The sequence below is a fragment of the Epargyreus clarus genome, unplaced genomic scaffold (assembly GCF_041222505.1).
Source record: "Epargyreus clarus isolate Ecla_fem2 unplaced genomic scaffold, WU_Ecla_fem_2.2 ptg000006l, whole genome shotgun sequence".
Classification (NCBI taxonomy): Eukaryota; Metazoa; Arthropoda; class Insecta; order Lepidoptera; family Hesperiidae; genus Epargyreus; species Epargyreus clarus.
Window position 1 is genome coordinate 8,430,688 of NW_027332214.1, and position 16,926 is coordinate 8,447,613.

The 16,926-nt window shown below is 39.4% G+C and overlaps 1 protein-coding gene across 1 annotated transcript; it reads left to right on the forward strand.

The window, feature by feature from the left end:
• The first annotated feature begins 8,531 nt into the window (after positions 1-8,531).
• On the forward strand, positions 8,532-16,800 carry LOC140742903 (CLIP domain-containing serine protease HP8-like). The gene is made up of 7 exons (XM_073073965.1): positions 8,532-8,689; positions 10,743-10,885; positions 12,094-12,292; positions 14,090-14,256; positions 14,836-14,944; positions 15,741-15,918; positions 16,412-16,800. The coding sequence occupies exons 1-7, from the start codon at positions 8,626-8,628 to the stop codon at positions 16,659-16,661; spliced, it is 1,110 nt and encodes a 369-aa protein (XP_072930066.1). The 5' UTR covers positions 8,532-8,625; the 3' UTR covers positions 16,662-16,800.
• The last annotated feature ends 126 nt before the right edge of the window (positions 16,801-16,926 follow it).

The window sequence follows — 16,926 nt, forward strand, 5'->3', positions numbered from 1 at the left end:
TAAAAGTTAACTGGATAATTGTATTTTTGTAATTATTACATCTTTCGGGCGCGTTCACACGTGAAATGCATTATTTCGACGAATCCTTACAATTTTCACACACCACACACACAATAAACATGTTTGGACCAATAGCGGAAATATGAAAATGTTGATTTGATTTTACCGTGTTACCAATCCAATGAATGGCGTTATGTTACCATGGATGATGCCGCAGTAGAAAGCATATCCACTTTACCAGCAAATACATCTTACTTAAGTCTCAAGCGTCAGTGATCGCGTGACCGATTCAGACAAAGGCAGTATCATCCACGCCGGCGCAAGTCCACCCGTCGTCTCTCCGTTGAGCGGACCAATCTATCCTTGAGCATACGGCCACGATACCAGCTTCTCTGTTGGTCTCGACTTTGCCGATAAACGCGGTCTGAAATCTTTAAGGGGCGTGTGGGATAGAATCACGTGGATCCTATCCCACTTCTGATATTAGAATCGGAGATAAATTAGGGGAAACATGACCATAAACCAGAACAATATTTAATGGTGCGGTAATATTACAACATTGACATATCCAACACGCTTTTCTATAAACAATAAGCCAATTCTAAAGAAACAATTCTCAATAACCACGCCACAGTTTTTAGACATCTGTCCCATCTGTCATTCCTGTTATCGTCATCGAGGTCATCAACCATTTCTTCTTTCTATTCGGCCAGCTTAGCATCGTAGTGGTTATATTCTCTTTGCTTAGCATTTTAGACACAGTAGTGACATCTATGTAGTTTCCCATTTATAACAATATATATAATCCAAAAGTTTCATTCAGTTATTACAAGTGTTGCTTTGAGGACGAGTGTGTGATATTTCATAGAAACGATGTATTCTCTTATAGCATTAAGTATACTAGTTTTAGTTATATCAGGAGGAGTCGAGGGCCGTAAGTTGTTCCTTATTTAACACGTTCCCAGCGGCACGAGGCATATTAAGTCCCACCGCCCGAAGGAGACTAAAATCCTTTTTTTGGCGCCAAATAAGATAAAATGGACGGCTTGTGTCTTGATTATTATTAACAATGAGTTGATTAACCTAGATCTGCCGCCGCCCTTGGTCAAATTAGTTAGTTTAGATTCTATGGATCAAATAAAAAGTGGGGTCTAATGCACCTCGGACCGCACTGAAAAATGGCAGGTTTCGATATAATTTAGTGATGGAAAAATAAATATCGATTCATTGAAACATGTCAGACAATAAGGTTTTTTGCAAACAGTGCATTCCGTGAGATTTTTTTTTTGGTTTTTTTGTCTGCCTCACGGCATGTCAAGAATGTGCGGAGTTTTTCGTAGCATCCGACACATCTCTTCTTCTTTGGACCCTTATCGAGATGATGTGCTTTCTTTGCAGTGGATTCTGAAAAGTAGGAGCGAGTAGATTAGGGTAAAGAGTATCGGAGTACTCGGTAACTATTTGCCTACGTTTCCTATATCAATAATGTACGACGCCACGGGAGTGACGCCGGGTTATTTGCTTATACCGCACTAAAACCCTCCCGGTAGCCGTCTTCGGTGTTTGGTGGAGAACTACGGGATCTCCAGCGGAACACAACCGGTATTTTACGTGCGAAATACATATACACATACACATAATTATGTATAATGCCTAATGTAATTTGTCACCAATCGATATTTGAATAGCGAAAATATATTTTACGTGCGAAAAACAAGCCAACAAAGTTAAATGATAAAAGGTTATCTTAGTTGCAAATTGTATTAAAAACAAACATTATCTAAAAAACCCAAGTGCTCATAACGCACATGTCAAAATATAATGAGGAAAATCATTTATTTTATAACAAATTATGACGTGTTTTGTTATGCAAGTGATGATATCATATAAATTATAGCTAATTAGTTGCATACCTTTGTTTTCCTGTTTCCTTGCCCTAAAGAGAAGCATATTCCAAGCCATGCTATAAAGTAAATTGTTTGATTAACGTTCGCACGACGAAGGTGTGGTAAGGGAGACAGACTTTTCCGAGGCGTTCCAGCTTAGTCCTCGGGGGTAGCGGCGCATCTGTGGCCGACCTCAGGTAGGTATATCTAATCCTATCTGGGGTTGCATGCTCGTCTGCTACTCTTATATTATAAAAAAAAGTGTGGGGATCGATGTCTCTGTAATCTCGGTACCATAATAGAACGGATTAACCTGCTTGTTGTAAGAGGTGATTAAAAGACGGTCGTCGGGGTTGCAGGAAGCAAGAGTGACAGCCTCTGCCGCCTAGCCAGCAACCTCAGGAAAGACGACAGTTATTGTGCCTGCATGGCATCAAATCAATAACGGTATTTAAAGGTATCATATTTAAAGGTGGTAGAACTCTCTATGGTTCAACTCCGGCGGCATCAACGCAACACCTTTTCTGCCTAATAACAGCTGTGTTAACACGTTAGCTGCGGAACGCGGCTTAAAACACCTCGTCCATGTCTGGTCGTTATAGCGGTAAGAAAAAACTTTAACTTCTCTGTGGTGCGAGAGGCATAACTTCCGTCTGGTTCAGTGTAGGAGAGTGATAACTATATGTTTGTGATGTGCTACTGATTCCTAGTTCTATGGTACACCAACCTAATGTCGGGTTTGTTAGACCTCGTACCGCACTGAACAAATAATAATGCTAACACAGTGCGGAACGAGGTTGGGAACGCCTCGTTTCCCCACGCACCTCGTACCGCACCCCACGCTAGCTTCACGTGGTTAGTGTTGTGCAACGCAGTCGAGGCTGCGTAGCGACGAAGTAGGACCGCTGTCTTTATGTTGAAAATTATCATGTCGAAACGTTGCCGAAAAAAGTTGATCATGGAGGAAGATGAAGAAAAACCGGTTGAAAAATCTGAGCCAGAATCAGAATACAGGAAGATATTTCAAAAACAGGTAAGTGACAAATATACTCTGTCTAGGTGAAAGTCCAGTAGTGAGACTTGGCAGGCTAGGCGTATATCCGTATAGTAAGAAATTATATTATAGATAATTACGTTTCCTGTTATGGTTCAAACAAAAGTTAAGTAGCTACATTATTGATATAGGAAACGTAGGCAAAATCGTTACCGAGTATTCCGATTACTCTTTACCCTACTCTACTCGCTCCTACTTTTCAGAATCCACTGCAAAGAAAGCACATCATCTCGATAAGGGTCCAAAGAAGAAGAGATGTGTCGGATGCTACGAAAAACTCCGCACATTCTTGACATGTCGTGAGGCAGACAAAAAAACCAAAAAAAAAAATCTCACGGAATGCACTGTTTGCAAAAAACCTTATTGTCTGAAATGTTTCAATGAAAAACATCCATAACTTTTCCCCTTTTTGTATTCATTCTGTCCATAACGTTGATAAATAAAAACAATAAAATAAAATCGATATTTATTTTCCCATCACTAAATTATATGGAAACCTGCCATTTTTCAGTGCGGTCCGAGGTGCATTAGACCCACATTTTATTTTACCCATAGAATCTAAAGTAACGAATTTAACCAAGGGCGGCGGCAGTTTTAGGTTAATCAACTCATTGTTAATAATAATCAAGACAAAAGCCGTCGATTTTGTCTTATTTGGCGCCAAAAAAAGGATTTTAGTCTCCTTCGGGCGGTGGGATTTAACACGCCTCGTGCCGCCACAATGTCGGATATAGGACGAGGTTTAAAACAACTCGTAACGCAGTAATGGAAAGTACAGAAAAATCTGTGCCGCAGGGAACGTGTTAAACGTTGCTGTGTTCCGGTTTGAAGGGTGCGGTACTTATTCCTCAGTGGTAGCGGCGCATCTGTGGCCGTAGGAATCTAATCTTATCTGGGAAAGATCACAGATGTCCATGGGTGGTAGTAGCCACTTACAATCAGGTGGACTGCATGCTCCTCTGCTACTCTGATATTATAAAAATAATAAGAATAATAACACATGAATGAAGGTATGAGTGTAAAGCTCTCCAGGTCAGCGTCCGACATTGGCACCGCGTTCAGAGGACCGGTTGCCTTAAGATAAAAATGTCGAGGTCCTCTACTTAGCAATGAGGATTGCAACCGAGGCTTAACATAACCTTTTTTTTGTTATCGAGAAGACAGATTTATGTAGGATTCTAACCGCCGATCCGAACCGATTCTAACGAAAGGTCGATCACTATCACAGACCTGTACTGTGATCACTTACTTTAACCTGAAGTTTTTAATTCTGGTATCAAGTCACGTCAAGACATGTCGCCACATGTTTCTGAATCACGCTATCAATGTTTTCTCTATGTCTTGTATGCAATGCAATGTCCGTAATCCATAAATGCAATATGCAAGGTCCGTACTGAGAATATCAGATCACGACAACTTTCCAAGTACACCTAGCCTAGGGGGAGAAAATCATGTTTTAGTCCCTTTGGGAAGAGGGTCTGAGATATATGATAAACGTGGCTGATATACTAAGTTTTTCGAAAACTGTGCTAAGGCAGCACCACTACACTAATTTGTACTGTAGAACAACAGAGACCAACGCTGCAGTGTTCTGATTTGAAGGGTTTTGGTAAGAGTATCCTTGTAAGTACCAACGGCGGCGGTGGCCACTTACCAACAGAAGGACTGCTCGTTTGGTACCTCTATGTAATATAGTGGTATGTTTGTTACCAAATTGAATAATGTTCAAAAATATTTTTTTAATAATTAAATAATGTTTGGTGCTGGTTATTATATCTAAGTTATCAGAAGGGACCTTCAATATTGATTGATCCGGTCAATAAGAGGCATTAACTAGTATCAACTGACGATCGACATTGATCTAATTTCGAATCGATCGATCGATTGATGTGGGCCCACCCTTGCACGCCTTTGAGAACAATAGAACAGACCAAGATTTGCAGATATGTTTAATTATTTATTCCATAAAAGTTACATTTAATTATTTACAATATTAACGTAATAAAAAAAGTACAAAATAATATATGAAACAGGCTATAAAAATACTTATAATAAAATAGTTAAATATAATAAGCTTCATCCAAATTGTTGTCTCTTGGAAGAGTCCCCAAAACGCTGGCGACATTACCTCGCTGAATAGCAAAGCTAATTCTTTGCCCGAGGTAAACGCCAGCCCTTTGGTCGTGGGTGCACTCGATCAAACACCTTGAAAGGTGTTTTAAAAAGATCGAGCGTCAGAACCCCACGGCCCCATCGTCTCTACACCAAACGGCAGAAATATATAGTCTCGACTGAGACTAGCATATTTCTGCAGTTTGCGTATTTCCGCATCGGTAGCCACAACACCAGCTGCCCTAGAAGATAGTTGAAGATGGGATGGTGCCATTGTGTCGACACACGTAGCATCCCACACAAGACACCTCCCATTCTTCCAAGGAATTAAAGTCAAGCCGTCAGGCCTCTTACCATCGTCTCGTACAACACCGTTCGGCTCTAATTGTGCCGGTACGTTGACAGTAGCAAGAGCCCTGCGGATGACATCATTGAGGGCAGCATGGCGCGATTGGCGACCGGCGCTACGACGACAAGATAGGCCGTGGTGTCCCAAATGGTCTACCTGAACTCCACAAGGGCAACAATGTGGATGAATTAAAGGTAAACCTAGTCGCAAGCCGATAGCAATGGTAAATGATGTATTGTCTAACACTGACCCTAAGTTGTTGGACGGTGTTGCATGAAGCCAAAATCCTGATTCCTTAACAGAAACGGCCAGGAGACGAGCACGCTCAGCAGAACTGACACTTGAGTTTACCAATGAGGTGTGTGTTATTCTGCAAAGCGGCTCGTCCCAAAGCCTTTGCACATTCAGATCTACAGGTAGAGATACACCTGGGCAAGCTGAGTGCCAAGCATTCCTGGCTTCTTCACAGTACGAGATTTCTGTAAGACCTAATGAAGAATTCGTTATTTTTTGGAACAGATAACTCGTACCGTGCACAGAAGACAGGAATGCCGGTAAAGCAACGGATGTAGCTTTCCTGATACCAAGACCTCCAAAACGTATAGGTAAAGAGGCCTGGGACCAAGATCTATCATCCAAATTGCAATTCAATATGTTTGATAATATCCTCAAAATATGAGAATCCAATACTGACAGAGAATTTAAAAACTTCCATGCTGGGCAACATCTTAAAAAGTATGTAAATTTGGGAACAAAAATACAAGATCGAATAATGTGATAAGCCATGTGTATTTTAATATTGCCTAAACGTTCAGAAATTATATCAAATTTTGACAAGAGTTCGTCGAAAAAAGGTTGAATAGAATCTTCTAAAACGGGAGAACCGAGGAGGCGCAATGATTATTTTCCTACAATTTTTATATCAGATGACAAAGAAAAAAATTTTTGTAAAATCATTTCTCTGGCAGGAACAGATAATAATTCATTAATAAAAAGTTCACATTTCGAAAAATTCAACTCAAGACCAATTTTTTTTAAACCATATAATAGGAAGGTAAAATCATCAAAAACGGTAGTTGCATCGCCTCCTAAGGTCCCGTCATCCAGATACCACATGTTCAATTTTGAATTTAGTTTCGAAATAATGGGATGAATGGCTAGACTAAAAATGGCTGGCCCAAGTGGGTCTCCTTGTTGACATCCGACCGCAGACTCAATTAAGTTGTTCTTATATAAAAGATGGGTTGGAGTACCATAACACTGAAATAAAAATGGAAAAACTTCTGGGACAATTGTTTTAATTTCGTGGAGTAGAGTGCTGCGGTCCACAGAGTTAAATGCATTTTTAACGTCAACCGAGTTAAATGCATTGTTAATATAACATCACCAATAAATTTTAATATAATATAATATTAATAATATTAATATAATATTATATAATATAATTTTAATATAACATCACATTTCCATAAATAAGTATATATATATCTCGCCGCGTAAGCCGTTAAATAGCTGACATGTATCAGCCATTTTATCGCTGTCATGGTGTAATTTACGCGGAACAATGCCGATATGTGCAGTAAGGTGGTGCAAAAACACGAAATCGAAGAAAAACTGCGGAGAAATATCGTTTCATTCGTACATGCTCTAAAAACTACATTTTAATATTTTTTAATATTTTTCAAATACGAAAATAGACAATTTCAATTGTCAAAACTGGTTATATTTTCCTGTTAGGAGTGATTAATCTTTACTAATCTATGATTTATTCATACTTTATTGTAAATATAGGGGATATAAAAGGTGAACTTCTCGAATGTTCTCATCAAGTTACTTTCACAGTGTTCCGATTCGCTAATCTTATGTATAAAATGATCGTGTCACAATGTTAGTTACCGTACTCCTCCGAAACGGCCTTACCGATATTCACCAAATTTTATATGCATATTCAGCAGGTCTGAGAATCGGCTACTATGTATTTTTCATACCTCTAAGTGATAAAGGGTGAACCTTAACATTTTTTTATTTATAACACGTTTGCTGGGTCAACTAGTGACATAAGATAAATATTGTAACTGACAAATTGAGTTACTGTGTCTCTACAGGCTTCTACAAAAAAATATATTTTTTTATTTTATTAATTATTTTATTGTAATAAACTGTTTCTCACTGTGTGTTTAGGGTACCGTGCACAAAGGGTAAAAACGGAACCCTATTACTAAGCCTCCGCTGTCTGTCCGTCTGTCACAGGGCTCTATCTCAAGAGATAGAGCCCTGTGACAGACGGACAGAACGAAGTATCTATCTATTATGGTTCAAGAACCACAATAGATAGATACTTGAAAATTTCACAGAGTATGTATAACCGTGGCCACTATAACGACTAATACTAAAAATAAAAAAGCGTGAAAATAAATAGGAGTCACCGCCAGGGCCGGATTTAAGGGAGGACAACCGGAGGGGCAACCGGGGCGGCAGCCCCGGGGCCTCCACAAAAGAGGGGCCCCCGCAATAGAGACGTCGGATGTTTTTTTTTAAATTCCGACTAGTAAACACTAGTAAAAAAAAATCTTTTCCTGTGATATTTTTTTCGCTGTTTTACCTTTATCTACAGTACTTTGTACAATTGAACACTAGAAGAATCTACCTGCGTTTCATAATAAAATATTTATTGAAAAACTCAACAGAAAATTTTTTTCATTTTATTCGGAAAATAATTTGGGGCCAGGGGGCCTGCACTCCTTTGTAGCCCCAAGGCCTCTAGACCTCTAAATCCGGCCCTGGTCACCGCAAAGAAACCGCAATTTCTTGGAGATTTTTGTTTATCTATTCGAACTGTCTACGCTACGGGTAGACAATAAAAATTTTCACGATCCATTTTCTTCTACGATAACAAAATTAAATATTAAAAATTTAATTAGCTTAATTTGAGAGTACGATAACCTCCGTTGCGAGTTCGAGTCGTTTGGTCAATTATTTGCGATAAAAGAATATAATTAAAACAAAGACAACGTATCAACGAAGCAACATATAAGGTCAGTGTCTATCAATATTAAATAAGGCTATCACTGGAATAAGTTAGACCGGTATGATGTCATATGGGAATTTTATAAATCTTGAGTTTCTTTTAAATATATATTTCGTAGTCACCTTAGTCAGTCATTGTCGGTCGGCACTTGAAGACGATCGTGCATTTTCTCAACATCCTTTAATATTCATATAAAATGTATACCTTTATAGCATTAAGTGCGTTTTTGGTTACTATAGGCGTTACTACAGTTCAGAGCCGTAAGTATTTTGATTTTGATTGTAATAAAAAATTATCTAAATAATTAACCCTTAAAAGGCAAGGTAATAGGTACCTATAGTGTTTATTTATAAACAGCTTTAAGCGTTTTGTTTATAAATGTTTGTTTTTTTATATAAAATGGTGTTATATACCTAAATAATGTAAATATCTCATATGTTTATACAGTTTTTTGGTTTAATTTGAACATTTTTGTTCTGTTCGTAATAACAGTTTTGTGAATAACATCAGATGAAATGTTCTTTGTTTATCGATACTAAATATAAATCTAATTAAAATTTACATCGTTGTATGTTCATCTTATAGTGTGTGAAATTGTATTAGTAATCGTGAGGTCAAAAACAATGAATATACTACGGTTATTAGACAACCTTATAAAATTCAAGGCCACATACGTAAATATATAGCAAATATATACCTACTCATACATACGATTTCTATACAAAATAATATAAAAAATGCCGTATAATCACATTAAAATTTGCATTTATTACAATTTAATAACAAACTAAATATAAGTATGCATGATCTTCATTATCATCTCAGTGAATCAAAATGAACTGTGTGACCTGATCTTGTAGAGTTCGAGACGTGTAAAAATATTTATGTGTGGGCCAAAAACTGGATTTCCCAGTACAACAGCTAAGAGGAAAATAATTGAATAAATTAAGTACCAACTCAACACGTATTGTATGCAGGCAACTTGTGGAGTTTTTAGATGAGAATTTTAACCTCTCGAAGTATACTTTAGGTGGTTATGTTAATTAAATTATTGTAAGAGGATAAAATTAAAGTAATTGATCAGTTGGTCTTTGCAGTGAAAAGACACAAAATTAAAAAATAGAGGTAGCGTTTTTATGCCGTTCATGTAATAAATGACATCTTCCTATCCACCTTATGGTGAATAGCATCCATGGACACCTTTATTCCAGCCCGAATAGATTTGGAGCTCTACCTACCCGTCCTACCTGAGGTCGGCCACAATTGCATTCCTGTGAGGACTAAGTAGGAATGTCTCGTGAATTCATTCCTTACCACACCATCCAAACCAAAACATAACACCGTTTGACACTATTATTATAACTATATATTATGTTATACTAGTTAGGTATAACAAGTTGTGGAACCACAAAGCATCGCATACTATCCCCCTGGACATAGTTCTCAGAGTAAAAAGCATCTGTCAATAGTCCACCACGTTGGCCAAGTGGGTTGGTAGACTTCACACACTTTTTGTTTAAAAATTCTCGGTCCTCTCTATCCTTACGATATTTTCATTCACTGTGTTAAGCAAGTGATATTTTTTTTTATTATATAAGAGAAGCAGACGAGCATGCACTCCATCTGATGTTATGTGGCTACTACCGCTCATGGACATCTGTAATCAACCCCAGATAGGATTAGATATTCCTACCTGAGGTCGGCACAGATGCGCCGCTACCCCTGAGGACTAAGCTGAAACGCCTCGGAAAAGTATGTCTCCCTTACCACACCCTTCAAACCGGAACACAGCAGCGCCTAACACTGCTGTTATTAGGTAGAAGTAGGTGTGGCGGTGGTGCCGCCGGAGTCGAACCACCAAGGGTTCTACCACTTTAAACTTCGAATTAACTTGGAAAACTCAATTGCTTAGGTTTCGAACATGTGATACCCAAGTGGAGAGTAATTTCTGTCATCACTGCTTATAACTGAATCATCACATATTTTAAGATGATAGAACCCTTTGTGGTTCCACTCCGGTGGCACCACCGCCACACATATTTCTGTATAATAACAGCAGTGTTAAGCACTGCCATGTTCTAGTTTCAAGGGTGTGGTAAGGGAGAGATACTTTTCAGAGGTATTCCAGCTTAGTCCTCAGGGTTAGCGGCGCAACTGTGACCGACTTCAGGTAGGAATATCTAATCCTATCTGGGGTTGATCACAAATGTCCATGCAGCACTGGCCACTTACCATCAGGTGGACTGCACGCTCGTCTGCTACTATGTTATACCTATAAAAAAACTTAATAACCTTTGTTTCTGTGGTTCTCAGAAGTATGCAGTGACTGCATGAATTACGACAAGTGCCCTCCAGCCCTCTACCTTGCAATAAATAAAAGAGACCAAGCCACGACACAGTTATTCAAACTTGCGTCATGTGGATTTGACCGAAGCACAAGACGAATAATACCAAAGGTGAGTATTATTGATCAATTCGCTTCCATATACGCTCAGTACAGTAATATCTCGAACTTACATGATTGGTGGGACCGAGTGATAACCGCGTAAGTCGAATTCGCGTAAGTCGGGGTATGCATGTATATTATTGTATATACCATCGTATTGTATGATTTCGAATGTTTTGTCTTCTTGTGATTGTGTTGACTTCGCGCAACAGATACACATGATTACATGTATAATTGTAGGGTTAGTAAGCTTATTTTTTATAATATGGCATATCGGGACACACAAACCATAGGCGTATCGACGGGACTTGAAAATCGCGTAATCCGAATTCGCGCAAGTCGGGGTAGCGTAAGTCGGGGTATTACTGTACTAATAAATCATTTAGCGCCTATCCCCAATCGTCCTATTAAACTGTTGCCTACCAAAAAAGGAAATTTAACAATTTCTGCCTACTAAAAATTTTCTTCGAAGGCAAATAAGTTAAAATAGTGAGATAGACAAAGCAGTTTAATAGGCAAAACATTAGATGGACTGAATATTATTAATAAAGGGTGCGTTATGTATGTATGTAATTTCGCTTGTGATCTTGCATACAAGGATCATCAGGTCATCAGATCAATCAGAATTATAAAAGGATAATTCTGATTTTTCTCGATCCTTATTGCTTATGAGCAATGTAGAACCTTTTTTTTTTTTGTTAACGAGGGGGAAACCTTCAAAAGGTACCCGGTGCCGTGGGAGCGATACGGGGTTATGTGGGACTGTTACCGCACTAAAACCCTCCCGGTGGCCGTCCTCGGCGCTGCGTAGAGGACTCCGGGATCTCCAACGGAACGCAACCGGAGTCCTCTTAGCGCTGTGCCCCGTCGGGCTCCGCCCAGGTGAGCTTAATGCTCACCACACCGTCTGGGGTGCACGACGGTATGCGACCACACATACCACTGTCCTTCCCGGGGTCGCTGGCCGGGCGGTTTGATCTGCCACTCTTGCCGTCCGCAACCCCGGAAGCCCCCTTTTAGTCACCTCTTACGACAGGCAGAGCAATGTAGAACCTGCCTGTCTAACATCTGTCAGGACGTTAAACACTATTCACCCACTCACACTCGCACAAGTCTATCAATTCGCACTTGGCCAGCGCGGTGGAGAAGACCGTACCCAACTGTGGTACAATAATGAGTTAACGATGACAATGTATTTAATACGATTCTACTAAACAGGTATGCTGCTCGAGATTCCCGTCAACAGAACAGAAAGTACCAGCAACCGGAACAACTGAAGATACTCGAATAGATAACCACCCAAACTTGAACCTTTTGGCTACTGCATGCGGGGATATCAAAGGCCCACGGATAGTTGGGGGCAAGAAAGCAGACCTATTCGAATATCCGTGGATGGCTCTCATCTCACACAATACCCGTAAGATATTTCTATAAAACCACGAAACTTATAGTATGTTTGATTTTCAATATTTTTATTCTTTTATATTATATGAGTAGGAAAGGTGCATGCTGTCCCTGTAGTCTCGGGACTAGAATAAGGCTACGGTATCCCCTGCCTGTCGTAAGAGGCGACTAAAAGGGGGCTTCTGGGGTTGCGGGTGGTAGATCGAACCGTCCAGCAAGTAGCCCCGGGAAGGAGGACGGTGTGTGTGGCCGCATACCGTTGTAAACACCAGGTGTGTGGGAGGAGCGTAAACTGCTCCCCCAGGAAAGAACCCGATTGGGGTATCGGAGATCCCGGAGTTCCCCACCAAGCGATGAGGACGGCCGACCGGGGGGGTTTTAGTGCGGTAAAAATCCCACATAACCCGGCGTCGCTCCCACGTCGTCGGGTACCTTTTGATGGTTTCCCCCTCGTAAACAAAAAAAAGGAAAGGTGCATGCAGTCCACCTGATGGTGAGTATCCACTACCGCTCATAAACATCTGTAGCCAACCCCAGATAAGATCATAGTCTCACCTAAGCTCGACCAGGTGCGTTGCTACCACTGAGGACTTTGGATCACCACGGATAGGAATGTCTCCCGTACCACAGCCAGTACCGCTGTTTATTGAGCAAAACGACGGTGATGCCTCCAGAGTCCAACCATATTGTTGACTTCTTAAGGTAAAATAACTCAACAAATTATTGAATATTCATTTAACTTTAACGTTATTTAGCTAATTACTTACCTTATACTATCATTATTGGAAAACACGCCGGTTAACTTTATATGTAATTACTCACATATATGTATAATATAAACACTGTTTGTCCTGATTGTTGAATTTATGTAGTGACGCACAGGTTTTCCTGCAATGGATGAAAAATATAGCCCCTAAAGTCACATAAGGATACTTGCGCAAAATAGGTGTTCATGTTCACATATTATTCTATATTGTATAAGACTGGATTCAACTGACAAAACTTATTTATTACAAACTTTAATTTAACTTGCTTTGTTAGTCCTTTGTTTGTAAGGATGAATTTTTTCAACTCAATTTAAAAATTCTTAACCCAAACCGAAAAGTTGATTTTTTTATATACGTTTGGTTTGGATGACAATGCACAGCTATACATTTTAAACATAATATGGCGGATAGCCCAAGATGGTGTAACATTATTTTTTTATCTACACCAAATAAGATAACATTCTCACCTGAGGCGGGGCACATATGCGCCGCAATCCCTGAGAGCTAAGCTGGAATGTCTCGGAAAAGTTATCTCTATTACCACATTTGAAACTAGAACACAGCAGTTGAACACTGCCGTTTTTATAATAATATAACTTTTTTGTACCCACGAAATGAAATAATAAACAAAGATACAAATTTACGACAATACCAAAGACGGCCTTATCGCTAAGCAGTGACTTCTTCCAGACAACCTTACGGTGGGGAGATAAAGTTGGGATGAATTAAAATAGTAGCGTGCAAATTAGAGTCCAGTTTCAAAACAACATCTTCAATTTACTCTCAATCTTTGGTAAGTTTGGGAGTAAATTGAAGATAAGATAGAACATACAACAATTACAGGAGAAGGAACAAAACATATAAAGGAATTATAACCATTTTAAAATTAAAGAAAAGTAATGGAATATTCAAGCAATGAAACAGGGATGAAGACAAAGTAAGAGCTGTGGATAATGCGATTTAACGAGATTTTTGAAGGAATGGAATGATTGTGCATTACGTAAGGTATCTAGGTATCTTATATAAGTATACAATTCTTCCAGGTGATGGCTTTGCGTTCAAATGTGGAGGCAGTATAATCAACAAACGTTACGTCCTCACAGCGGCGCATTGTGTATATAATAAGAGCATCGCGGGAGTACGTGTTGGTGAATACAATATCGATGAAGAGTACGACTGTCAGGACGGCACCTGCACAAATTATATTCAGGTACTTATTTACCCGCGGAGGGTAATGTTTTGCGGTATATTTCATTCCCATGTAGGTATGTCTAATTCTTTAGTACGCGAACTAGAATAGAAGCGCGAACTAGAACAGTTAACACCACTATTATTAACCTGAAATAGATCTTCGCAGTTGAAACACAAAATGTTTCAACTGACTTCCTTCTTGAATTTGCTAACAGTACACATTACTTGTCTATATAAATAATAAATAAGTAGCAGATGAGCATCCAGTCAACCTGATGTTAAGTAGCAACTGCCGCCCATGGACATCTGCGATGGACCCTAGACAAGGGCAGATTTCCATCTAAGGTTAGCCTCAGGTGCATTGCTATTCCGGCGGGCTAAACTGAAATGCATCGGCAAATTATGTCTCCCTTGCCACACCCTTCAAATAGTTTCAAATAAAAGCGCTAAACATTGCTGTTATTAGACAGAGATAAGAGTGGGGGTGGTGCCGTCGGAGTCATATCACAAAGGGGTTTATAGGCTTCTCTCAACATCAGTCCTGTATAATTAAGGTTCATAATTTCCTGATCTCGTCAAATTATTTATTTACTTTCAGGATGTTCCAGTAGAAAAAAGCATAGTACACAAAGATTATCACGGCTTGCCTACAGTAGTCAATGATATTGCGCTGCTTCGAGTTGGTGTTCCTATTGAGTTTGGACACCGTAAGTATCACTCAAAGCGTATTCAGACCACAACTACGTAGTTATAGGTTTCATAAATCATTTAGCCTGAATGACTTGTTTATTGCCATTTTAAGTTCCGTACTCAAAGGGGTAGTGATAGCCTAATGGTTAAGAAACCTGGTCTCTCGATCGCGGGGTTCGAGGTTCAAATCTCAGGCACGCATCTCTGATTTGTCGAAGTTATTGGCATATTAGAAATTAAATATCACTTACTAAACGGCGAAGGAAAACATCGTGAGGAAACCTGCTTACCTGAGAGATTTATAAAAAAAACTTAAAGGTATGTGAAATCTGTCAATACGCACTTGGCCTGCGCGGTAGACTATGGCCTAATCCTTCTCATTCTGAGAGGAGACCCATGCCCAACAGTGGGGCAATAATAGGTTGATGATGTTGATGTTAATCAATCCAAAATGTTGTCAGTAGAAAGCGGGATGAAAATCTTTTGAATGAAAATCTGGAATGTCCAATAGCCTTAAGCTACTCACACACTTGCCGTAGAGGCAAACTAGGGTGTAAGGGTGTGGATGACCCTTAATTGCCTTCTTAATGGTGTTGTGTGTAGGCAATCTCCTAGATTTGCCCTACGGCAGGGTGGCAGTGACCACCCTTGGACCCTAGATTGCCCCTGCCGCCATAACTTAAGCTCCCACTGCTAAGCACGGGTCTAAGAGAAGACACGATGGAGAAGGATTATGCGAATTGGCACCCAGAATTCACATTTCCAGAACTTTTTTTAGTTCCAATAATTTTGCTTTTGTACGTCGTTTTACAGCAAACGTCGACCCTATCTGTTTGCCGAAAACAGCACAGTTACGCAGCAAGCCGCTGGCTAATGAGCAAGCTACTGTCACTGGCTGGGGGATCACTGAAAATGGAACAGATTCTCCAATTCTCCTCGAGGTCTCCATCCCCATTAAAACTGCTGAAGAATGCAGCAGTTTATATAATATGTACGTAGGTTTTGTTGGATTACCGAATTGGTAGATATGCATTTCAGATTGACTGGAGCGAATTAGAATACACTTAACCTGGTGTACTAAAGCCTAGCTTTAAATTACTATAGCAGCACCAGAATTTAAGCCTTGACTTGACGATTGTCAGATGAATAGAAAAAAGAATCTCACACAGACTTCCTAAAAATACGCTGTAAAATTTTTTTAAATATTTCACCCAATAACATGTTTACTTGTCAAATTTTGGTACGGGCGTCCTCCCGGCTGACAGGAATTTAAGGACACAGTCCATCGCACTAACCAAGTGCAAATTATTCTCTACTTACCTCTAAGTACTCTTGTACAGCATTATAATAAGTGATAATTATTTTATGATATGCTAATAACGTTGAAAAGTCAGACGTGCGCCTGGAAAGCTCAGATTCCGATTAATATGCAATTAAATGTTTTAACTACTAGCCTAACATCGTCAATTCATTTAAATTTTTAGATACGCACAACCTGGGGAACCGGACGCGACTGAAAACCAGTTATGCGCTGGAACGTACAACAAGGACTCTTGTAACGGCGATTCAGGCGGTCCGTTGATTCTTCCAGCGACGTATAACAATGTGAACAGATTCGTCCAATACGGCCTTGTTTCACATGGACCCGACAGATGCGGATCAGACTTCCCAGGAGTGTACACTGACGTAACGAAGTTTATGGGCTGGATTCTAGACAATATGGAACCTTTATAAATGAAATATTTGCTTTTACACATGTGACGGTAATAAAAGAAACGTTTCAATTATGTGAGGTAAGTTAATTACTGCGTTCAAAAACTAAACTTTTTCGGTTAACGTAATAAAAACGAAATAAAGACTCTTTATATATTAATCTTTATTATTTCCTTTTTCCTTTATCATTATCCTTTCTATTATAATATATTTTATAGTAAGAATATGTATATTTGCCAAAGTATCGTTAAATTCAAAGTTAAATCAATCAGTCAAAATCAAATGA